The 26,250-nt window shown below is 39.5% G+C and overlaps 1 protein-coding gene across 6 annotated transcripts in view; it reads right to left on the bottom strand.

Moving 5' to 3' along the window:
• Window positions 1–1,841: 1,841 nt before the first annotated feature.
• ZFX (zinc finger protein X-linked) overlaps window positions 1,842–26,250 on the bottom strand; it is a 56,988-nt gene continuing 32,579 nt past the window's right edge. For 4 of the 6 annotated variants that reach the window (XM_011235119.3, XM_034648775.1, XM_034648778.1 and 1 more), the window contains 5 exons: window positions 8,729–8,878; window positions 7,925–8,068; window positions 7,400–7,552; window positions 6,726–6,866; window positions 4,688–5,871 (listed from right to left, as the gene is read on the bottom strand). In XM_011235119.3, coding sequence (XP_011233421.1) covers window positions 4,688–5,871; window positions 6,726–6,866; window positions 7,400–7,552; window positions 7,925–8,068; window positions 8,729–8,878 — 1,772 coding nt within the window. Of the gene's footprint in view, window positions 5,872–6,725; window positions 6,867–7,399; window positions 7,553–7,924; window positions 8,069–8,728; window positions 8,879–26,250 lie in introns of all 6 variants that reach the window. The other 2 variants (XM_034648777.1, XM_034648780.1) reach the window with 2 other exon arrangements.

Here is a 26,250-nt window from a genome sequence, read left to right as displayed (position 1 = left end):
AAGTTATGAAAATGATGTTAAAGTCCGAGTTAGGTGCAGATGATACGGTGATATTTTCACTGATGCTAGAAATGCTCAACGGAAGGGGTCACATCATTTCCAGTTTACACTTTGTTGGGGATTTATTAACGTTGTGATTTAAACCTCCTCACGTCTGGGTGTTGTGTGTTTACGTGTGTTTGTGTGTGTGTCTTGTCTATAGCCAACACTCCACTAGGGTAACTTAAAACAAAATAGGAATTTATTTACAACAATAGCAAAGATGTCAAAAATAACAGAAACGATATATAACAAATCCAAGAATTATTTTATGAAGAAGGCAAACAATATATACACGAAAGATAAAACAAAATCCAAAAGGGCAAACTTAATTTTGACTTGATCTGAACAGCTGCAGAATGTGGCAAAATGGTTTTTCAGATATGAATTACAGAAGTAATGATGGGCCAATTAAACACACACTTTCCAGCTTTTCTCTTTTACTTGCTGAGTCTTCCTCTGAATTCTATTAACCTTTGAGGAACATAACTTAGGGGAGGCCATACAAGATTTACGAAATACAGGCTACTTACAATGTATGCTAAAAAGGACACACTTACTGTCTGGATGGCTCACACTTTAAAAAAGGTATACCAAAGGTGTCAACTAAGTCCCACTTCACCCTCACTGCTTATTTCTGGGGTCGTGTGTGTGTGTGTGTGTGTGTGTGTGTATGTGAGAGAGAGAGAGGGAGAGACTGATTTTCTTGTCTACCACACAACATGCACCAGTGATCTTTTCGGTTCCTCGGGTGCTGTGAAACGGTTTCCCAAACTTGAGCATGCATCAGAATCACTTGGAGGACATGTTAAGACACAGATCACCAGGTCTCGCGCCCAGTTTCTCGATTCGGTAGGTATGACGTGTGACCAAGAATTTTAATCTTTAACAAAGTTCCAGGTGATTACGATGCTGCCACTGTTGCCAGACAACACTTTGAAAACCACTGCTCTAAAATATCACCCCTTTAAGATTCTGACTGGTCACACTTTTCCTTCATGAATCCTAGAATTTGTGGGCAACCAAACTGTTAATACTGAGATTCCCAGAGAACAGAGCAGTACATTACCTGACTGCCTGGGATCTGACCGGTAAGATGCTGTCTACCAGGCTTTCTGTTACAACGAAGTGTTTTACATGCTACCTTTTTGTGTGGTTCATGGCTCTGGACAGTGACACTCACCATGTTCTCTTGACCACTGACCCCGAGTTCTGATTATTTACTGTTTCAACTATTAGGCAAACACTGTGTTCCTGCATAGCTGAAGATCTGAAGGATCTCATCTTTAAAAATCAAAGATGGCTTAAGTCGCTCTGTTACTCTCTAGTGACTTCTGGTCACTTTTGCCTAACTTCTGGTTTTCGTAACAGCGGCCCCTCTCTAGCACGTTAGTGTCTACAAATGAAAGCCCTCCAAACCTGGCACAAAGGTGTCACTCTAGGGCAGGGCTTTTGCTGCGGAGGTGGGGACAACACCCAGTGATTAAGTGTGCTGGGCAGTGATACTGAGATGAACTTTAAGTGCTCTCAAACACCATTTCATGCATGGCAAATTTGTCTCAGGGGAACTGGAGTTGCTAATAAAACAAATCCCTTATGAAGATAAAAGGAAAAAACCCAACTTCAAGGACATGCTCATCAAAGGACTCACCAATCATCTCTTAAGTTTTCTGATATATTACTTGCAAATTCGCAGGACTGAACTATTAGGAGTATTTGCATCAAGTCACAAAATTCAAAGCAATCAAGCATTTTGCAATCCACTGCTGCATAAAAGGAATTAAGAAATGGGGAAATGAAAATAATCCACTGCTTTTGATGTTTATTAGGTTTACAAAAACTGTACATTTTTTTCCTTAAGAAAAAGCATTAACTTAGTACTGGTATCAAATAGACTAAACATCCATTAACAGGAAAATATTCTGATTTTTATTTTTGCACGTTATTCTCAAGTACACAATTACAATAATGTCACACATCCCTATATGATTTTCTTTTTATGTATTTTACTTTTTTTTACAAAGTGTACAGAGGGAGGGACATACAATATTTAATAGGATATTTCTACAGAACAATAACTTATATTATGTCCTTGTAAAAATCTGTACCTCTTTAAAACATTTAACTGAAACATCCATTTTTTTAGCTTTGCTAATAAAAATTGTTTTAAGAATTAAAACTAGGTTGTAACTAATGTCAGTACATAACAGTGACTACAATTTCATTTTCTCTTTATACAGACAAATACATTTTATCATATTCACTTGACCAAACCCTTAAATACCTTTTAAAGGTTTCAATATTGTGCTTTAAAAAGAAAATAACTTGTGTATGATTCCAGACTATGTAAGAGAAATATAAAGTGTGTAGAGTGTTGTGTTCTTTATCTTTCAGTTTATTTAAAAAAATATAGTTAAATGACCAATTATTTATATTTTCTGTACTAATTTTACAGCATGTTTTAAAGTTAATAAATTTCCACTTTCATTTAAGTGTCTTCTTTTACATGATTTCTGGGGAAAAAAATGAAGGGAGATTTTAAAGGTTCTCACAAAAAAACAGACAGAGCTTTCAAGGATAGTACTGCAGGGCAATGAATCACACAATTGTAAGTTACTTTAAAAAAAATAAAAAAGCATGTATGAGAGCCAAGAGGGCACAGGAGCTCCCACTGGGATAGGCCCATGCCTTGGCTTTAACTGGCATTCAGGTTGGAGTTCGTACCAGCCTAAAGCACTTGATTTACAACAGGACGAAATCAATCTAGCACTTCAGAGGCTTGCCAACCACCAAATATTTATATTTCTAACCCTATAAATATAATTCTTGAATACAAATATCAATGGCAAAGAGAAAGATGAAAGGTAAAAACCTAACAGCACAAAGGGGATGGAGCACCATAATGAAATGGCAAGGCAGCTATCAAGTGGGAAGAAAATTGCTAACTCTCCTACGATGTGCCAGACACTCACATGCTGACAGCCAGTTTAAAGGACCCCAAAAACTGTTCTTCATTTTCCAAGATCCATCTTAACATAACTAAATTCTAATTAACCGAGTTCATTTTATGCATTTCTGACTCTGATTCAGAACTGTTTAAAAAACGTCGGCTCTCAAAGAAAAACAAAGCTGTGAAAGACTTGGTGATGTTCCAAATAAGGCCTCGGATTTTCCTCATGCACTCAAACCCACCTTTATCTTCTAACCAAAGCCAATTTGAGCGTTCAGTTTTTTAAAGTTTGCTAACTGTAACTAAAGAAATAACAGAGCAGGCTGGACCTGCCAAGTGTAAGTCATAATTAGCACCCGATCTCTGGGACATGGAGCTGTGGTTTCCTTAATCCCCCTCACTAGGTGACACGGAGTTCCCTCATGGGCTTCTCAGAGAGAACTGAGGGAGTTATGTCCGGATACTCATTAGCTTTTCAGAAAAATATAAAGGCATGGAGCTGAAGTTGTAGGAAAACATTCTATCTAGAAACATCTTAACGTCTATTTTTCAATTACCAAAGATATTTAAAAGAAAATACCTTTACTCTTTAAAAATACTAGTGTCCTTATTTTCCTTCAAATTCTTCACCTGAGTAGTCTCTCTGAAGAGCATGATTTATAATATGCTCTCATGCATCCCTGCGTCTTTCATGTTATTGTAAATTTAATACTTTTCATTATAGATCTTAACTACTAGTGGGGTTGTGTGTATAAATATGTAAAATAAGCAATACACACAGATACATGTTCTCTATATATGTGCATATATATAATTCAGGGTACATTTACATATATAAAGTTGCAAAAGATCCTACGAGCCACGAATTACCTCTAGGAGATTCCAAGATGCAGTCCTCGATAATCTCAATTGTAGCACACAACCATTCCAAGACACAGCAGCGCAGACGGAATAATCAAAATACAACAGCATCAAGCAAAATTTGTCAAGGAAGTTTTCTAAAAGTTTGCTATGCTGACAAAAGATGTAAATACACCAAAGAAAGCCCCCAAAGAAGTATAGTTTGTCTGCTAAACAAAACGAAAAGTAAACACGAACCCAGCCACTGTTCTTTCCTCAGCGATGCCAGGGACGCAAAAGCTCAAATGGAAACTTTCATTGTCATGTGGTCTGAAAATAGTAAGCAAGACAAGTAAATGACTTCCATGTTAGGATAATTAGACCTGACTGTAAAATCTCCCATTTCTGTTAGTAGAGGTCTCTGACAATTTTATTGTGAGAAATTTATGGGAAAAAAAAATGAGTCAACATGAATACTTTCAGAGTTACCAATCTAAAGTTACCTTAACTTTAAGTTAAATGGTCTTAGAAGAGTACCATCAAGGTAAGCAAGGTAAATATTTAAATAAATATAAAACTTCTAAGATAGAAAAATTCAGTATAGAATCAGGGATTACTTTATTAAAAGCAACTTACTTGTTGCTGGTTTCCCCCATTTATTAAACAAACTGAATAGAATTCAGAACACACTATTAAACAAAATGTAAAAAAAAAAAAAAACCTCAACTAGAAGCAATAATTCTATTTGTACACAGCATAAATCAATATACAGTATTGTATGTGAACGAGACTGATTGGCTTTAAAATGAAATTTCTGCTTCAAGGCCAACATCTCTACAAATGTCTGTAGCAGTATCATTAGGGCAGGCCAACTTCTTTATGATGTCGCATTATGTGCTGGTTCTTTTCCGAAGGTCTCCGGAAGCCTTTCTTGCAGTACTCACACCGGTGAGGATAGTCTTTCGTATGAATGGAGATAACGTGCCGTTTAAAGCCTGAGGCATCTGTAGTGCTATACTCACAGTACTCACACTGATACACCTTCCTGCCACTGTGTGTCTTCATATGCTTTTTAAGCTCATTCTGTTGCCTAAATCCCTTTCTACACCTCTTACACCTAAACGGAAGATCTTTTGTGTGAACTGAGAGAATATGGCGACTTAGAACAAATGGATCTGCAATCTTAAAGTCACAATGTCTACACTGGTGCATTTTTTTACCCTTGTGGGCAGCCACGTGTTTCTTGAGTTCGGAAGGCCTGTGAAAGCCTTTATCACACATGTCACACTTATGGGGGTAGTCCTTCGTGTGAACCGAAATTATGTGTCGTTTCAAATCGCTTGAGTTCGAGCTCTTGTGGTCGCAGTGCAAACACTGGTGTGTTTTGCTTTCTTGGTGGATAAGAGCATGTTGCTGCACCTCTTTGGTATCTGAGAAAGTCAGAAGACAGATGTCACACTTGAATGGCATCTCTTTACTATGCTTAGTTTTTACATGTGTTTTCAAGTTAGAAGAGTCTGCAGACCTATATTCGCAGTACTGGCACTGGTACGGCTTCTCGCCGGTATGGATGCGCATGTGCTTTTTGAGCTCTGACGGGTGACGAAAACCTTTACCACACTCCACACAAATATGAGGAAAGTTCTTGCTGTGGACCGCCAAAAGATGGCGATTCAACAACCCTTGTTCAGCTGTCTCGTATTCACAGAATTTACACTTGTGCATTTTGTTGGCTCCTTTCTCCTTATGCACCATTTTGTGAGTAAACAAAGCCCCAGCATGAGAGAAATGCTTCCCACACTCATCGCATTCGATGGCCTTCTCTGCCTTGCTGGTCAGCTTGTGGCTCTCCAGGTGGTTGTGTAAACTTATCTTCTTGTTGGTAGTGTAATCACAGTCAGTACAGCGGTACTTCTTCTTGGTAAGGTGTTCAGGATGGTTTTTCATGTGCCTTTTCAAAAAACCTCTTGACTTAAATTTTTTCCCACAAATCATGCAAGGATAGACAGTCAAGGGATGTCCATCAGGGCCAATAATTATAGCTACGAAAGGAAAATAAAGGAGCATGAGTGATCAAACCAAGTTCCATTTTGGTTTCTGTGAGCATTTAAAGTGTGTGTTCTGAACATTATTATGCAAGTATTCCTACGTTAAGCTTTGCTACATAATATTCCTTTTATCATTGTTCAGTATAAGAGACAGAGCAACCCTGTCATAAAGAGAACCCTGGTCTGAAAACTTCATTCAGTCTGATTGTACCAACCTCAGTCCCTTAAGTTTAAAAAAATCAATCAATCAATCAATATGTAACTTCTGCCAACTGCTGATCAAAGCTCTATCAATTTAGAAATTGGCAGAAAATTCTTCATAAAAATAAAGTTTTGCGATCACAATTCCTGCTTTGGTTACTCCGAAAAACCTAATTTTGCATCACTTTACAGTAAAGCTTATATCTACCTATGAAGAGTTTAATATGCAAATCGCCACCCGCAAATAGACAGGAATAGGGTCACATAACCTGAAGTACTTGTCCTGCTGCTCTGTAAATTATGCCTGCCTTAAGGTAACATAATCAGATTCTTTGCATTAATTTAGTTTTTAAAACTGTTAATACTTGTAACGTGTTTGAGGGATTTCTTTTCATTTCCACATAAAAACCGCACGAGTTTTGAATTTTTTTCCCTATCCATGTTTGAACCATTCTGTTTCTTTTTATCCCAGGAAATCATTCATGAATATCACTGAATTCTTAAAATTATATTTTCAAATTCAATACACAAAAGCTACATGTGGTCTAGCAGCTATAACGCCATCACAACACCTCCGTGGATACATACTAGAGTTTCATCTGAGAGCTCGCCAAGCACGCTGCGCTGTGGAACTCATGTGCCCTCACCTGTTTGGTACTGCCTGGAATCAGGTCTTCTCCTTTTCTTTGGTTTTTGTTTAGCCAGTCTGCCGAGCCCAGCAGACTCATCTATGTGCAAGAGGGCACTTGCAGTGCCATTCCGGGTTTCAATTCCATCAGAATTATTACCTAACAATGCGCATTAAAAAACAAAATTATACAGTATTATAAATTATAAAAAATTAGGGATTCTTTATTAACTATAACAACGAAAAGTAAGCCATGATACTCATGAATGACAGAAAGTCCCCATTCTAGGTAATGGGTTTTAGGACCACATTTATTATAGTGAGACGGTAGGAAATGCCTCGCTTCCAAATCTAAAAAACACAGGTCAGCATTTTGCCCCATGAACTCCCTTGCTGTCTCCCCAGATTGTAAAGCCATGGGCCAGATACAATCAAGATAAAGTTTCAGCTTGAAAGCCTGCATACTTCTTGCAAGTACTTCCTTCTACGTACTATACACATGAAGGAAATTCCTGTTATAAATAAAGACAAAAGGTAGACTTTATAACCTTCCTCTCCTCTTGTTCAAATCAAGTAGCCCGTACAGGGTAGTGGTGTTTCCTATTTCAGAAACCTAAGGCCACAGACACCGTTTTCAATCATGAATTCACGTTCGCGAGCCAATTCCGTCCGAAGAACCGTCAAGTGACTTACCGTAAGCTGCGGCCCACGCGATTGGCATGAAGGTTTTGATTTCATTGTCATCGATCTGCTGCTCGTGTGCCGCGGCGGCAGCTGCCGCCGCTGCCGCATCCTCCTCCCCTACGATCACCTCCATATAAACTTCATCGGCGATTTCTGCGACATCTAAGTAGGAAATTATATCAGCTTTTGTGACCAGGTTTACAGAGATCACAGGAAAGACGTTTTTCTTTGAATTCAGTTAACAGACAAGCAGAAAAAGTCTCAGGTGTTACACACTTAGAACACAGCTTTCCGAGTCCTAAGCAGGCAACGAGTATTTGTTGAAGGAATCATTCACTTCTTGGCTTTGACCTTAACTTGTTTTTAAAGCAAAATCCTACGCATCCATACAGAGTTCCTGAGACTGCCCTTGCAACGCGGCAGCATAAAGATGTCAACAATAATGCTACTTGTTTTCCTTCAAATACTGACCGTATTTAAAAAGAGAGCTACAGAAACATAAAATTTTCTCCCACAGAAAGGCCACCTACTTACTTAAATCTTCATCTTCTTGCTGAGAGTCGTTGACAGTCATATAAACCATCTTTTCCCTTGGCACACGAATACTGCTATTCTGATCAAGTAATTCAACTCCGTGGTCATTCTCAGGCTCACTCTCCACAATGTCTACGGTGCCACCTATCAGGGAAGATGACAGCTCCGAGAATTTATCTGAAAACTTCATTTCTGGGGCGCCTGGGTGGCGCAGTCGTTAAGCATCTGCCTTTGGCTCAGGGCGTGATCCCGAAGTCATGGGATCGAGCCCCACATCAGGCTCCTCCGCTGGGAGCCTGCTTCCTCCTCTCCCACTCCCCCCGCTTGTGTTCCCTCTCTTGCTGGCTGTCTCTCTCTGTCAAATAAATAAATAAATAAATCTTAAAAAAAAAGAAAAAAAAGAAAACTTCATTTCCACCCATTTGACTTATTACATTTCATACACTTTTCTACTGCTACATGGAAATCCTTGTTTAAAAGTTATCTTCAGGGGCGCCTGGGTGGCACAGCGGTTAAGCGTCTGCCTTCGGCTCAGGGCGTGATCCCGGCGTTATCGGATCGAGCCCCACATCAGGCTCCTCCGCTGTGAGCCTGCTTCTTCCTCTCCCACTCCCCCTGCTTGTGTTCCCTCTCTCGCTGGCTGTCTCTATCTCTGTCGAATAAATAAATAAAATCTTTAAAAAATAAAATAAAAATAAAATAAAAGTTATCTTCAGAAAAGGTTTCAAAGGTCCTCAATCTAAACCACCCAAAAGAAATCAGTGTCTGATCAGGATGCATAATATGCTGAAGCTTTCCTCTTACCTAAGTCATCCTCTCCAGGGTCAGCTTTAAAAATGTACACCTTGATGACTTCAGGGCAAGTGCCATCCACCTTACAAGGATCGATTTCCGACTCTGCGTCCATGGTCATTCCAGAGGAACCATCATGTTCTATTTTGCCAGCATCATCCACTGAAAAGGCAGGAAATACATTACAAAAAACGACAGCGGATACTTAAATAAAATGTTACTATTTTGAAAAGTCCTTTTTACAAATATCATCTCTAACAGGATTCATACAAAATGGGAGGATTTTACCTAGACCAGTAGACACGCAGGGCACGGTGGGAAATGTAGCTGACTGCTAAGCCAAAGCGGGGGTCATGGAGGGCCGTGTGCAACCAGGCAGAGGGGTTCAGACTTGACAATGGTAGGTCAGAGGTTTCTCAATCTGCTCAGGTGCCAATATCTCTTAAGGAACTACAGAGCACAGACCCCGGCCCAGCAGTACTACAGAATCAGAATCTGCAGGGGTGAAGCCAGAAATGTGGAGAGCTTCTGAGCAGAGACTTGTCAGCAGAGCAGTGATAGCAGCAGATCACCATTTTCGCTAACACCATGCTGGCCTTTAGAGAAGTGGATGCAAAGGGATCGAGACATAAAGCAAGGATACCACTTGTGGGTCTACTGGAAAAATGCAGGCAACAGAGGACAAGGCCTCAAATCAGGACAGAAGTAGGACGGATGGGGAAGAAGGCTGGACTGGAGCCCTGTCTCTGGACTGAAATGGCAGGACCTAAGAGTGAAAACTGAGCATGACAAAGGAGCCAAGGGTAACTATGAGGTTTCTGATTTAGGTGACCGAGTAACTAGGGGAAGAAATGTTAATCAGACAAATGAGGAAAAGGAAAAGGATCTCTCCTCTTACATGGTTAATTAATTTAAGGTCTGAGAGGTAACATCCTTAAAAGCTCTCAGACCGGTGCCTGTCCCTATTCTTTCATATTCACAGCACCCTTTGCTTGTTTCTCTCAGAGTATACAATCCACTATATTGTCACTATCCGGGATTTCCTCCCATCTTTCACAGTCATTTTATCGGTCAGTCTTTTAAAACAAGAGTCTAGGGATGGTAGATGCTCAGAATATTGATGAGCCAATGATTTAATGAATGAGATGTGAAGTCAGCTGCTGGATATTTGAGTCTCAAAGTTGAAGGCTGACACACAGATTTGGGAGCCAGCAGTTCCATGTTAACTAGCCCTGGGGTCACACCGTGAGGACCTGCAGTGTGAGGAAAGAGTGGGCTAAGGATATTCTGGGGAACGTCACAGTTCAAGGCAGGGACAAGAAGAGTTCACAAAGGAACCCAAGACAGGAAAGCTAGAGAGGCTGGTGGAAGATCGTGAAGGAAGCCAGGGAGTTGTAAGTTCCAAGAAGCCTAGTAAGGCCCACGGGCAATAATGCAGCGCACACCCAAGTCACAGAAGAACGGCTGTACGGACTGTAATAACCTGGAAGTCACAGATGCTCCTGGCGAAAAGCAGTGAGTGTGGTGAAGGCTATCTGGGGTCAGATTAAGGTGGGGTGAGGAGTCAATGGACGGTACGCATTTCCTCAAGAAGTCTAATTTTAAAATGGAGAACAAAGGGTCAGTAACTAGAATGGGGTAGAGGGTCAAGGACTTTTCTGTTTAATTGATAAGAATACTCAAGCATATTCAGTCTGTGGGAGCAAATACAACCGAAAGGAAGAAGCTTAAGCCAGAGGGCATGGGAAAACTTCTGGATGAAGATCTCAGAGGAAAAGGGAAGATGAAATTAGAGGCAAAGATGAAGAAATTCTCCTTAGATGGGGGGAGCAAGATGCTATCCTTCTAAGACCCGAGGTGGTAAACACGGATGCGAACAGAGCTACATTGTGTGAAGGCGGAAGGCTGTAATGCTGGGAGCTGGAGGAGTTCGTGGCTGGTGGCTTCAACCGTAGATATGAAACTGGAGGCAAGGGGCTTTGGTTACCAGGGAGAAAATGGCAAACTGGGTGAAAAGCTTCAGAAGCTGGAGAAAATGAGCTGATCCAGGACAAGCTTCATGATATCAGGTTCAAAGAGACCAGCTGGTTAAACGCTGCAGTTTGAAGAAACAAAGAGAGGTTCCCTGAACTCTGTACATAACTATATAAATTCAAGTATCTTCACTATGCTTTATAAAAATGGTTTGTTGGGGGAAAGAATTGGCATTAGGTCCTTATTTCTGGCCTGATGTGTACTTGCCCCTTTTCAAAGCTAAATATTCTTATGACTTACCCAGCTGACTGAGCCAAGGCTATTTTCTTAGAGGAGCTCTGCAATTTCAAAGTGAGGTAGCAATTACAAGGATGAAGATCCCACCAAACTAGCTGGAAAGTCCTAAATAAAACTGTTAACATCTTCAGAAAACCCATCTCTGAACAGTTAGATATTGTTGATGAAGCTTGCCCTTTTTTGTCAAGGTTTGGCAAAACTTATTCAAACAGATACTGGAAAATCAAATGTCCTCGTGTTTACAAAGAACAAGGTCAGGCTAGCTGTTGTAGCATATGTTACTTTGTTGGTACTCATAAGATAAAGCCTTTGATGACTGGAAAATCTAATTGTTTTGGAGCTTGCAAAATGTCATGTATTTATCTATAATTTGGAGTAAAAGACCTTTCTGTCTGCTTTCATAAATGTGTGGGGAAAACACATTTCAAATATACAGGCTCACCTGAGCCAAGCAAAGCTACTCTACTATTAGACAAAAGTAGAATTCACCTTCAGGCTTTCACCTTGAGAATTTGCCCCACTAACTCAACTTATAAAACTACTCTGAATATGAAAAATTACAGAGTGATTTTTTTTTTAAACCCACTTTGATGGTCCTGTTAAGTACTCAAAATTTCTCTGTGATTTTAAAGCTACCATTAAAAATGAGTTTCTAAAAACAGACAAAGCAGCCTTGGATAAAACTGAGTCATCATACATATGATTTCGGCCTAAGTGCCTTCTTCTGATGTAGTGAAGAGCTAGAGCTCTGGAACAAGGCCTCTCCAAAACAGAAGGGCATCATTTCTGGAAATTAAGACTACTTCTAATAATAACTACCTTTTGCATGGCATTTTGCTATTTCCTTATCATTTCTATGTACTTTCATTTTATTTGATCCTTACCTTTTCCAGATAAAGAAATAAAGGCTCTGAGATGGTATGTGACTTGCCCAAAGTCAGTGAACTAATGAGTGAGGGATGGGAGACAGAAGAGGTGCCTGTCTTTAGAACCCAGACCTTTATTTTCATCTTCTGTTTTTTTGAAGAAATGTTTACTGTATAAAATTTAGAATTAAAAAAAAATCACCAATAGTCCCACCAACCAGATATTCCATCATTATGTTAATAAATTTTCTTCCCAGTTTTTCTATTTTTGTTAAAGTAAAACTGGCACACAGTTTCCTCAAGCCTTATATAATCTTTATAACTCATCCAGTATTTTATTTTTTTTTAAAGATTTTATTTATTTATTTGACAAAGAGACAGCCAGTGAGAGAGGGAACACAAGCAGGGGGAATGGGAGAGGAAGAAGCAGGCTCCCAGCGGAGGAGCCTGATGTGGGGCTCGATCCCAGATCGCCGGGATCATGCCCTGAGCCGAAGGCAGATGCTTAACGACTGTGCTACCCAGGCGCCCCTCATCCAGTATTTTAAACTTCAAAACTGAGAAACATCTGACTTATCAATGATGTCATGAGTAATAGCAAAACTATAGCAAAATATAGGCAATACTTTATACTGCTTGAAGGGAACTTCAGTGAATTCTCCTAAAGACCAAAAACTGAGGGATACTTATTTGCAAGGTTATAGATACCACAGTGTCTAAAAATATAGTTCATTAAGATCTCAAAAAACCCAGTAGTTTCCGGAAAAGAAAAATTACTGGGGCAGGAGTACGAAATACACCACTTCAAATAAATTGGTTTTGGTTCGGGGGTTTTTTTAGGGAGAGAGAGTGTGCAAGTCGCCTGCAGGGGTAGGGGCAGAGGGAGAGGGAAAGAGAGAATCTTAAGCAGGCACCATGCCCAGCATGGAGCCCAACTCAGGTCTTGATCTCACAACCCTGAGACCAGGACCTGAGCCAAAATCAAGAGTCAGTCGCTTAACTGACTGAACCACCCAGGAGCGCCATTTTTTTCTTTACGTAGGCTCCACCCACAGCGTGGAGCCAAGGCGGGGCTTGAACTCACGACCCTGACATCAAGACCTGAGCTGAAATCAAGAGTTGGATGCTTAACTGACTGAGCCACCCAGGTGACCCTAAAGTAAACTGTTAAACAAATGTTGATCTAATTAAAAGATCAGTAAAACTAAGCTGATGGAGAATCTATATAACAGAAGGATGGATGGTGGTCATGATGCATAATGGTAACATTTACTGACCACATACCTCATGCCAAGCATGATGACAAGCCCTTAAAATGTAACCATTCACTCTTCACAAAAACCTTATGACACAGGTAATATTGTTTTGTTATTCTCACTTAAGTTTCTAGACAAATTTCATTATAATTTTTACCAAGATAGAGAAATATATATTGGATTGCAGTGGAATTGCATTTTGTATAAATTAACATCATAAAAAGAAAAGACCTTTACCATTTGATCTCTCTCTTCCTACATTTCCTACCAAATACCCCTAGACATAGCCCTCAGTCAGCTTTCCTAAAAAAAAGATCCAGTTGCCTTACTCTCTGGACCAGAATGGTATCCCATTTCCTACCATATAAAATACAAACTGCACAGTCTAGCAATCGACCTCTGACCAAAGTGCCTTCTGCCTTCAATCTCGTTTCCCCCATCAGGCCCTGAACTACTCCATATGCCCTGAACTTAAACAATACATTTTTATTTCTATTCCTTTGTGCTTCTTGTACCTGTATATAATTTGTTGTAGAAATTGTACAGCTTACTGTTTAAGAAAAGTGTATTTTTTAAGATTTTATTTTTATTTGAGAGAGAGAGTGTAAGCGAGAGAGCAAAAGCAGGGGGAGCAGCAAGCCCAACTTGGGGTTCAATCTCAGGACCCTGGGATCATGACCTGAACCAAACGTAGCCACTTAACCGAATGAGCCACCCAGGCCCCCCCAAAAAAGTATTTTTAAAGTATAAAAGGAAATTAAAATGTGATCAAAATCCTACCACCTAGAACTATCAGTTTACAGATTATTCAGATATTTCCCTATGCATATTTATAAATAAAAGGAAGAGCGAACAGATATTTTAATGAAAACTGGATATTGTAATATGCCATTTTTGAACAAAAATTATGTTATAATTTACTTGAACTCAAACAACTTGAATTCCACAGTCAATCCCATTCCCTTGCTCTCCAATCCCTTGCCCTCCCCCTCCTTTCATTCCATCATATTGGCTTGGGAGAACCACAGACTTGCCTAATTTCAATTTTCCTCTCTGCCTCTGCACCAGTGCCTATGTCGCTAAATATAACCGGAGACACACACACACGCTCATGGTTTCACTTTAAATCCATGACCCTGAACCTGAAGCAAACCTTTTCTGCTACTTTCTCTCTCTCTCATTTTCTAGTATCCTCTCTCCTCAAATCTCTAATTTCACCTCCTCATCCTCATTCTCAGTTGATGATCTTCTTTCTTATTTCACTGAGAACAAGTGAAACAATCAGAAGATTCACTGACTGACTATCAGATCTACTCACCTACCAGCAACTAAACCCGGCCTGAAACCAAGACAAATCACCTCCATTCCTAGCTAAAGCCCGCCCCCCTCTTCTATATGGAAGAAATTTCATCTATATAATTTCATCTATATGCCAATAACTCCCATCTCCATTCTAGTCCTATTTCCCGAACTCAGATTTGTACATGCCTTTGATGTCTATCAGATACCTCAAAATTAAGTCTCTGTTCAAATGTCATCTTGGCAAACCCTGACCACATCTGCAACCCCAAATCCTCCTTATACCCCCGTTTTCTTCCCAAGAAGGTATCGCTTATCTATGTCTGTGTACCTCTGCTAAATACAAGGGAGGGAAGAGCACTGGCATCTGTTGTATCCCAAGTGTCTACCATACACTCTGACATACAGAAAAGATTTAACACCCATTTCTTAAATATATGAATGCTGATCTTCAAGTAAATGTTTAGACATTATGTTACTAGTTCTTAACCCTCTAAAGGTAAGAAAATATATTATAAAAACATTGAGTCATATTTTGCTTATAATACATGAATCAGGGGCGCCTGGGTGGCACAGCGGTTAAGCGTCTGCCTTTGGCTCAGGGCGTGATCCCGGCGTTATGGGATCGAGCCCCACATCAGGCTCCTCTGCTATGAGCCTGCTTCTTCCTCTCCCACTCCTGCTGCTTGTGTTCTCTCTCTCACTGGCTGTCTCTATCTCTATCAAATAAATAAATAAAATCTTAAAAAAAAATACATGAATCAGTTTTTTTTAAGGAGAGTGAGAGCCCATGCACAAGAGTAAGGGGGGGGGGGAGGGGCAGAGGGAGAGGGACAGAGAGAATCTCAAGCAGGCTCCACACCCAGCACAGAGCTTGATGCGGGGCTCGGTGTCACAACCCTGAGATCATGACCTGAACCGAATCCAATAGTTGGACGCTTAACCAACGGAGCCACGCAGTCGCCCCATGAATCAATTTTAAAGCCAGTATCTACTGTCATCCTACTATGAAAGATAAGGAAATGAACACATCAATACACCCCCACCCCCCTTCCTTTTTTTTTTTTTTTTTTTTTTTAAAGAAAGAGAGAATCCTCCTGCAGGAGATGGGGGTCAGCAGAGGGAGAGGGAGAGGGAGAATCTTAAGCAAAGCGTGGAGCCCAATGCTAGGCTCAATCTCATGATGAGATCATGACCTGAGCCAAAATCAAGAGTGGGGCCCTCCCAGGTGCCCCTCCCTGTCCCAAATATTTTATAGTTACTTAAATATTAAAGAAATGCCAATGCTCAGTACCAATCCTTTTATCACAGTTTCTCCATTCTAGAGTTCTTTATACTGAATGATCCTTTGGTTTGCTAGATTCATTACCAAATAGGGCTGACGTGAAAACGTCAGTCCCTGGCCTTCACTTGAAGAATAAATTGGCTGGGTATAAAATTCTTAAGTCACATTTTCTCAGAACTTTGAAGAGTTATTCCACTGCCTTCAAACACTGAATATTTCTGTGTGGATGTCCTTATAACTCTTTATCCCTAAATTCTACTAAACATCACTATGATTATGACTTGCTGGTTTTATCATTTTGTGAGTTTCCTGAAACAAGAAAGACTTGATCTTTATTTGAGGAAAATTTCTTCCACTATAAATATTTTTGTAGTTCACTGGTTGTTCCCTTCTTTGAGAATTCCCCTTACGTGTTTGCCTCCTTTATCTGTCTCCTGTATCCAGCCATCTTTGCCATAACCATTTTTGCACATTTTTTTCTTAACCATTTCACTTTTGTGATTTCCTAAAGCCAGATCCTGTGCCCATGCTTTTTTACTGAGGCATACTTATAGTTGTTTCTATGGTGGATTTTATCTTGATCATATTTTTATTTTTCTCTTCAGCTTCTTTCTGAATTTTGTTAGTTTACTTTCTATCTACCTCTATTGTCTTGTAATATATTCTCTGAACTTCTGCATCACCTCTTTGACTTTTAAAAATGATCATGTTGGAAATGTTCTTTATCTATATCTGTACTAGCTACATGTGATTTCAGCACTTGTAATGCGGTTCGTGCAACTTAGACACTATATACCTAATTTTATTATTTTCATTTAATTAAACTTAAATTTAATTAGCCACATGTGGCTAATGACTACCATACTGGAACACAGAGGTTCAGACAATTGTTGGGATACACTTAGTCTGTTTCTTTCAGAGATTCTTCTTGCAATTAATATATTGTATTAATAAAAACATTTCAGAGAGCTGGAGATTGTTTAGATTCAAAGGGCTCATCATGCATAAAAACACAGTGCAAGATAAAGACACCAACCTAAGCACAACTACATGATATTTCAGACCAGCAGGGATAAAAAGATCTTTCAAAACATTCAGAAGAAAAAGAAACACCTATTAAGGAATGAGAGTCAAGATGACATCAGGCTCCTCAACTGTAACACTAGATGCTGGGTGACAGTGAAACACAGCATCACGAGTTCTCGGGGGAAATTCTCTTTAACCTAGAATTCTGTACCTAACCAAATTATCGATAACATTTAAGGGTAGAATAAAAATATTTTTAGTACACAATCTATACCCCTTAGAAGTTATTTCAATATGTGGTCCAGTACAATAAGAGAGTAAATCAGGAAAGAAGGTGGCATGGGAATCCATAAAACAGTGGATTAATCTCAGGAAATGAGAGAAGGAAAATTTCAGAAAAATGCCTGTATTACATTAAGCCTAGAAAGCAACTACTTCAGAATGGAGCAGAAACATAAAAAGCTTCAAGAGGGGGGCGCCTGGGTGGCTCAGTCGGTTAAGCATCTGCCTTTGGCTCAGGTCATGATCCCTGGGTCCTGGGATCCAGTCCCACATCAGGATCCCTGCTCAGCAGGGAGTCTGCTTCTCCTTCTGCCTGCCGCTCCCCAATGCTCACTGGCACATGCACTCACAAATAAATGAATTCTTTAAAAAAAGAAAAAAGCTTCAAGAGGGGAGTCACTGGGAAAAGGAGGACTCAAAAAAAAAATACCTAAATGGATGGAGAAGTAAGTCAAACTTAAGGACAGATTTCTCAGAAAGCACAATTAAGAAGGAAAACCCATGCTACGAGGGTAGAATCAGTCTCAAAGACAAAGTTTAATTAAGCTTGAAGTCTGTAAACTGTGACCAGTACCCACAAGGAGAACATGGGTTCAGTCTCTAAATCCCAGCCTTCCAGAACCAGAAGCTAGCTACCTGACAGATCTTAAATCAGGTTAATTTTGAATGAAAAATAAAGATGATTTTACATCCTAAATAATTTATTTCAAGGGACAGTCTGAATACACAAATCTTTTCTAAAGTTTTCAAGATCCCCAGGTATGAATGTTAGGATTAACATCAAGGAGGGAAATCAGGCCTTTTCAGAAGACCCTACCATCAGTATTGCTATCGAAGAAAGAATTTGGTTGTCTGAACCAAGAGCCTGTTCTAACTTACTCTGATAAGTCCAATAGTCTTACTAATCACTTCAATTTTTAAACTTTAAAACCCAAAATCTGGGGCGCCTGGGTGGCACAGCAGTTAAGCGTCTGCCTTCGGCTCAGGGCGTGATCCCGGCGTTATGGGATCGAGCCCCACATCAGGCTCCTCTGCTGTGAGCCTGCTTCTTCCTCTCCCACTCCCCCTGCTTGTGTTCCCTCTCTCGCTGTCTCTATCTCTGTCAAATAAATAAATAAAATCTTTAAAAAAATAAAAATAAAAAAATAAAACCCAAAATCCAATCAAAAGAAAAAAACTATAGAGTAAAAACTTGATATTATTCAATGTCTTAAGATTTCCTGTGTGGGTAGGTGGCTACTTAATAGTAAAAATACCATAGGTGGGCGGTTCCCCTTAAAAGGATACCTGAACTCATGAGCAACTGTTATGTCCTTGAGCAACTGTTATGTCCTAGACACTGTGGTCAGTGGTGTCCCTCTATTTTATCATGAAAGCAATGACAACAGCTCCATGACTGAGGTGTTTTATCTCCACTTTACAGATTTTGTGAAACCAGAGCACCTAAGACTAAATAACTTGCAGGAAGCATTCTGCTGAGTAAGCAGATGTTCTAGTAGATAAAGACACTTAAAAGTTCACTTCTGGGCCTCCCTTTTTAGCTTCCTCCTTAGGAACCCTCTTTCTGTGGTTAAAATTCTATCTTATTTTTATTATATAGCCTATAAAAGACTTCAGAGAATTAGTTATAATCTGATCTCCTTTACTTCTTGAAACTTTCCTGGAGATTTCAAAGATTTAATGAAATTAGCCTATTCTATAGAAGGGGAATTAAAGGATCAGAGCCATTTAAGTGTCTGTCCTAAGTTACAGTGATCTCTAGCATGACGTCAGAGATAGAACTTATGAAAAATATTTGCCAAATTGCACTGAATTGGTCTAAAACATAGCTAACTAAATCTAGTTACTCAAGAACTGATTTCTTAATACTATAAATTCAGGGTAAAAAGAAAGCAATGACTACTACAATCCCACCCTGTGCCTGCCTTTACCCAAGAACTCCCTGATCAGACAACTGGACAGTCTTAAGCGAAGCCAGTCCAGAGTTAGTCCTGCTTGCCCAGTTGATGCCACCATCAGAGAGACTCTGTGTGGACAACAATGACTAGCCATTACTGACAGGCAGGCTCTGTGCTGGATGCCTGCTGCGTATGATCTCTAATTCTCCCAACCAGCCCACAGGTCAGGTAGTAGGACTGCCATCCTACAAATAAAAAAACAAAAAAACAAAAAACAAACAAAAAAACAAAACAGAGGCCAAAGAGAAGTCAGTAATTTGCTCAAAATCATACAGCTAGTGAGCAGCTGGGCTGGCATCCAAATGGAAAGCTGCTGACTCTACTGCAGGAACTGTTACCATACACGGAAGAGTTTCTCAAAGATCTCTTTGAGATCTTCGCATGTTCTTTCTTTTCTTTCTTTTCTTCTTCTTTCTCCTTCTTTTTTTCTTTCTTTCCTTCCTAGATTTTATTTATTTACTTGACACAGAGACAGCCAGTGAGAGAGAGACAAGCAGGGGGGAGTGGGAGAGGAAGAAGCAGGCTCCCAGCAGAGGAGCCTGATGTGGGGGCTCCACCCCAGAACGCCGGGATCACGCCCTGAGCCGAAGGCAGATGCTCAACGACTGAGCCACCCAGGCGCTCCTTGCATGTTCTTTCTTTCCCTCTCTCCTCCTCTCTCTCCCCCCTGCCCAACCCCCATTATCCCACAAAGTAATCATAGATCTGTTCAAAGGGCAAGCTGTTGGACAATTTTGTCTAGATCACAAGCAGATCAACAGTAAATATGAGTCACAAGGCTAATCTGAAGCTCCAATTGCTTCTAAGGCTTTCAAGATACAGACTTTTTACCCAATCTTATTTTTGGTTGGGAGAGGGGAGGACAACAATGTGCTTTACTTGAGTGCTTCACTCTTGGTACAAACCTAACTGACATCCAGACTGAACATTAAACCAAAAACTCTTAATTCATTAATTTTAGTGTTGATTTCTAAATAAGTTTCACAGTGCCCAAAGTAAAGACAATTTTAGATGGATCAACAGAAATCTTTTTGAATTTTATCAGAACAAGCTTAAAGCTTACTGAGTATGTCTTCTTTAAATACAACTTTTCTCACATTTCAGAAACATTCCCATGAGGATATGTATTTTTAAAACTCTAAAATTTTATTCTGTGGTTTACCAAATGGTTAAGAAACAAAACTGATAAGAGTGCATATATAAAAATAATGGTAAGATATAGAAACTTCCAACAATCTGCCCACAGAACAAAGGAATAAACAAATATTTTACCATGTCTCCTGTGCTAATAGCCCTGAGAATCAATAAATAAGCCATCAGATTGTATTAACCCTCAGTTTATGCATTAAACACAGAAGTTGGATTTATTTCTTCCTTCATTCCCAGAACTACTGGGGTGGGGGGGTACAGAGGGAGAGGGAGAATCTTAAGCCCCAACATGGGGCTCAATCTCACAACCCTGAGATCATGACCTGAGCCTAAATCGAGTCAGACACTTAACCAACTGGGACACCCAGATACTCCCCTCCCCTGGTACCATTTTTTATTAGATATCTACCATGATTAAAAGTTGTGCTTAACTAGGAGCTAACATCAGACCAACTGGTCAGAACGCCTCAACTAGAAGGCTGGGGATACCACATGGACAGCTGCAGGCAGCAACCCTGTGGACAGATCTTCCGTGTGTCCAAACATGCTCCTCCTCTGGTAATGGTTTCGCCATCTGCCCAGCTCCATAAGCCAAAAACCAGGAAGGGAGCTTTGAACTCTCTCTATTCCTCAAGCCTAAATTTAATCCAAATTCTACTTCCTAAGTATGTCATGAAGCAGTTTCTGCCAAACTCTACCGATAGAACCTTATTTCAAACTATCATCATCTGTTTCTTACCTGAATTACTATAATCTCCCATAGTGCACTTTTTGTTTCTGATTTTACTCTTACCTTGTGTGCTCTCAACATTGCCGTGAGGATGAACTTTCCAAACTACCAGCCTAACCGTGGTATTACTAATCAGCTTACAACCCTTTAACAGCTTCCCACATCAACAAGGTAAAATGCGCTTCTTAGTGCATTCAAGGGCCTTTATGATTTGGGCCTTGCCTATTTTGTCAATCTTATTTCTCACCATTTCCTCCATTTTCTTCGCCAAAGATATTATTTGCACTCCAAAGACTAAGTAAGTCTCTGAACACTCCAAGATCTTTCACATCCCCTTGCCTTTAAAAAGGCCCTCCTCGGGGCGCCTGGGTGGCACAGCGGTTAAGCGTCTGCCTTCAGCTCAGGGCGTGATCCCGGCGTTATGGGATCGAGCCCCACATCAGGCTCCTCTGCTATGAGCCTGCTTCTTCCTCTCCCACTCCCCCTGCTTGTGTTCCCTCTCTCGCTGGCTGTCTCTATCTCTGTCAAATAAATAAATAAAATCGTTAAAAAAAAAAAAATAAAAAGGCCCTCCTCCCTCCTCTCTGCCATTCCTCCCACCTTACCCATCCACTCATGCTTCAGACTGAGTTCACCCCAAATTATTTTTTTAAAGACGTGACCACGATATCGTCTCATTTTTTAAAAAATCCTTGTCCTTCAGATATCTATACTGAAATACCTATGAATGAAATGATGTATGGAATTTGCTTCAAAACAATATGGGAGGGAAGGAAACGGTTAGGAGTAGGGATGAAATACAGAGACTCAGGTCTTCAACCAAGCTTCCACAGATCTCTGGTTTACAATGCTTTCACAGAATGTAGCTCATGGAAGTATACCAAAAATTCCCCCACCATTTCCTCCCTTAGTGCTTCCAAAATACTTTGTATTTTCAGTCATGTATCTTTTCACAATCAACTGTAATGATCTGTTTCTGTATGTCTTCCCTCCAGGACTATGGACTCTAAAAAGCCAGACTCGCACTGTTTGTTTATCTCTAACAGCTACCAAGCTTATCCTAGCTTATCATGGCTGGTCAAGAAATGTTTTTGAATGAACGAAGACACAAGGAAAGTAAACCTGGGCAAAAGAAAAAAATAATAGGGGCACCTGGGTGTCTCAGTCGGTTAAGCATCTGCCTTCAGCTCAGGTCATGATCCCAGAGCCCTGGGATCAAGCCCCGAGACGGGCTCCCTGCTCAGTAGAGAGCCTGTTTCTCCCTCTTCCTCTGCCACTCCCCCTGCCTGTGCTCTCTTGTTCTCTCACTCGCCCGCCCTTGCTCTATCTCGAATAAAATCTTAAGAAAAAAATGTAAAAATAATAGTTTATGACTTTTCTCATTTAAACATAAATTTGAAAAAAATCTATTTTTTAGGTAGAAAAATAATGGAATAAGGTTTTGAGGCTGTCCAGGTGGCTTCTGCTATGAGTTAGATCCAAGAAAATGTTTAAGTCCCTTAAAGTATTTCCTAATGCTGCTGAAATTGGGTATTCAATAATACTGTAAAATTTTAAAAATAATATTATAAATTTTAAGAATCACTGAATTCTGGTTGTCTCCTCCACCACCAATAAGCAGTATTTAAGCCAAACCCCACTGCTTTGTAGTATGAGCTTTATACACATATGTATATAAATACACGCACACATGAAGAAAGGCAGCATGAGAGTGGAGGGTAGACACTCCGGAATAAAACATACTTGATTTCACATCCTCAACCTAACGCTAGCTGGATGTGTAACTTTGGTCAAGTTACTTAACCTCATCCTGTCACCCAATACGTAAAGAAGAGTGATAACACCAACATTACAAGGTTGTGTAAAGAAAATAATGCATACTAAGTTCTGGCACACACATACTATTTATTGAAGGTTTACTATTACCTATTTTTATTGTTACCAACTTGTTACAAATCTACAATCCTTCCTGGGATAAAAAAGCTTAAGTCAAAAAATTTTTTCTTAAAGTTGTCCATTTTGACTTGGTAACAATCAAACCACATATATACTGACATAAACATTTTCCCCCTGAAAAGTGACCTTTATTAACAACAAACCTCACCAAACAAACTTAATTCCATCTCATGGTGGAAATGCAAATTGATTCAAGGGTAATTTAGAAAATAGGTCTGATGAGTCTGAAAGCATTTTCCACACATTAGCACCTGAGCTCTTCTTGAAATCCTAATTCAAATGGACTTAAATTATATAAATGCCACCAGACCAAAAGAGCTTAATAAGCATTAGTTAAGAACTAACCAATCTAATGATTTATTAACATTCAGCTTTTATACAAGCAGTTGCATACTGTAGAAAACAGTATTTTGAAATCAACTTTATCTTAGTGAAAGCGTCTTTAGCCTTAGTATATAAAAACAACTAAAAGGAGAGAAGACAGCTATATTATTACTCCACACTCACTGTCATAAAATACTTTTATTAAACTTATGGTCTGCACAAAGTAAAATTTCCAATTTTATATTCAACATGTTAAAAATTATGACATACTTTCATTTAACCAAACTAGTTTTAAGGGTTCTAAGTCTAAATTATTTGCTAGAATTTTTCTTAATTTATCTATTTTAAAACTGCTTAAAAGAACTGAGAGCACGTATTTTATTATAACATATATTAGAAATGAAGCATCATATAGGTTTTCATTAGAAGAAAGACTCTATGGCTAAGTATTCAGTTTTTAACAGAAAGGATCCCATGCTCCAGAGGTATATTAGTTGTTTCCTCTGATGTTACTGTAAGATAGGCAAACATACCCAAAGTACCCGTGTTTTCCGTAAGAACATACAACGTCGCCATCACTTATTCTGTTACACTTTTTGAAACTGAATTATGCATTTTTGCCTGGACTTCAAAATTTAAACTTTAATATTTACGGTAGTAAATTTTGCAAATTCACTACGCACTCTGACAGCATGGAACTAGTATAAGGATAGACAATTAATGGGACAGAGTTAAGAGTCCAAAAAATAAACCCTCACGTTTACAGTCAATTATTTTCAACAAGAGTGCCAAGAACATTCAGTGGAGAAAGAACTGTTTTTTCAACAAATGGTGCTGGGACAACTGAATATCCACATGCCAAAGACTGAAATTAGCTCCTTACCTACCTCACATCATACACAACAATAAACTCAAAACGGGATCAAAGGCCTAAATGCAAGAACCAAAGCTATAAAACTCTTAAAAGGAAACACAGGTGTAAATCTTCATAACCTTGGATGAGGCAACAGTTTCTTAAATATGACACCAAAAGCACAGCAACAAAAAAAATATATAAATTGGACTTCATCAAGATTTAGAACTTTTGTACATCAAAGGACACTATCAAGGAAGTGGAGACTACTGACGGAACGGGACAAAATATTTGTAAATCATTTATCTTATAAGGGACTTGTATCTAGAATATACAAAGAATTCTTTCAACTCAATAAGAAAATGGCAAATAACTCAATTTAAAAATGAACAAGGCATCTGAATAGACATTTCTCCAAAGAATATATACAAATGGCCAAAAAGCACATGAAAAACTGCCTGACATCATTAACCATCAGAAAAATGTAAATCAAGGGGGTGCCTGGGCGGCGCAGTCGTTAAGCGTCTGCCTTCGGCACAGGGCGTGATCCCGGCGTTCTGGGATCGAGCCCCACATCAGGCTCCTCCGCTATGAGCCTGCTTCTTCCTCTCCCACTCCCCCTGCTTGTGTTCCCTCTCTCGCTGGCTGTCTCTATCTCTGTCAGATAAATAAATAAAATCTTAAAAAAAAAAAAAAAAAAAAAAGGAAAATGTAAATCAAAACCACAACAGGAAATTGCTTCACATCTACCAGGATGGCTATGATAAAAAAGACAGTACTAACAAGTGCTACAAAGGGTGTGGAGACACTGGAACCCTCATACACTGCTGGGGGGAATGTGAAATGATGCAGCAGCTTTGGAAAATAGTCTGGCAGTTCCTTAAAAGGTAGAGTTACCGTATGACCCAGCAATTCCACATATGAAATGTATGCCCACAAAAACTTGAATACAAATGTTAATATCCATAGATAAAACAGCCAAAAAGGAGAAACAACTTACAAATGGACTAAAATGTATACCCTGTACACCAGAAAATGGAATAGTCTTCAGTAATAAAAAGGAATGAAGCACTGACACCTGCCAGAACATGGATGAACGCTGAAAACATTCTGCCAAGTGAAAAGAGCCAGTCATAAAGACCATGTATTACAGGATTCCGTTTATACGAAATATCCCTAATAGGCAAATCTATCCAGGCAGAAAGCAGATCAGGGGTTGCTTAGATTTGGAAGGGACAGGGAAGGGACAGAGAGGGCTGACGGGAGTGACAGCTAAAGGGTATGAAGTTTCTCCTTGGAGTAACTAAAATTTTCTAAAATCTGATGATGGTTGCACAAGTTAGTGAATACACTAAAATCCACTGAAATGCACACTTTAAATGGGCGAACGGTATGGCATATGTTTCATGCTGTTTACATGTGTTAAAGCTGTTAACCAAAAAAAGTTTATTTCAACACTTCAGCTGAATCTAGGATTAGAAAGGAATACCTAGCTCCTGCTCATCTTCTATCCAACTGTTCTAATTAAAAGACGTGGGAAATGTCAACAAGATCTAAAGAGTGACTTCTTGTTGATCATGTTAATATCAGAGGCACCCAGAGAATATTTTGCTTCGTGCAGCTGTTGTAAGGCAGTGCCTGACTCATCAGCACCCGCTCTTCTCCAACTTTCCTTATTGTACAAACTGATGTTTGACAAAATAGCATCTTGACTATGCAGCCGCAAAGTGAAACTCCAGGAGGCTGATGACCACTGTAAAGAAATTAGGGATGTCTGGCAGCTGTCTCGGATTAAAGGAGAACTAAAAAACAACTTGGCTAACACATGGATTACTCAAACATTCCACTTCTGAGAGACCCAGAAAACTCTTAGGTGCCATAAAGCAGTACCACCATACCTAGCCTAACCAGAACCACGTGAGAACCAATAGCTTTTGGTAGGGAAGAAATGTATTATTAATATCTTCGAAGTAGCACAACACCCACAGACTTGCAGCTATAGCCTTCATATATTCAACAAATGTTTATATTACACCTAATAGGCACAGGGTTTGATGAAGAAGTATACATCAATGGCTAAGATGCAGTGGATAGTTCCTATTTTCAAGAACAGACCATCAAATTCAGAAGCAATCGTTAACATCTAGATTGCAAAGATAAGATAAAGAGGTCATCCTGGCCTCAAAGGCAGCTCTACTGTGACATAGAACATTTGTGTCTATATACACTATCAGGACGCTATAAAGAATGAGGACTGCTATTTCGTCATCATTTTAAAT

The sequence above is a fragment of the Ailuropoda melanoleuca genome, chromosome X (genome assembly GCF_002007445.2).
Source record: "Ailuropoda melanoleuca isolate Jingjing chromosome X, ASM200744v2, whole genome shotgun sequence".
NCBI classification, from domain to species: domain Eukaryota; kingdom Metazoa; phylum Chordata; class Mammalia; order Carnivora; family Ursidae; genus Ailuropoda; species Ailuropoda melanoleuca.
Note: the sequence above shows the minus strand (reverse complement) of the source record. Positions and strands in the feature narration are given on the sequence as shown.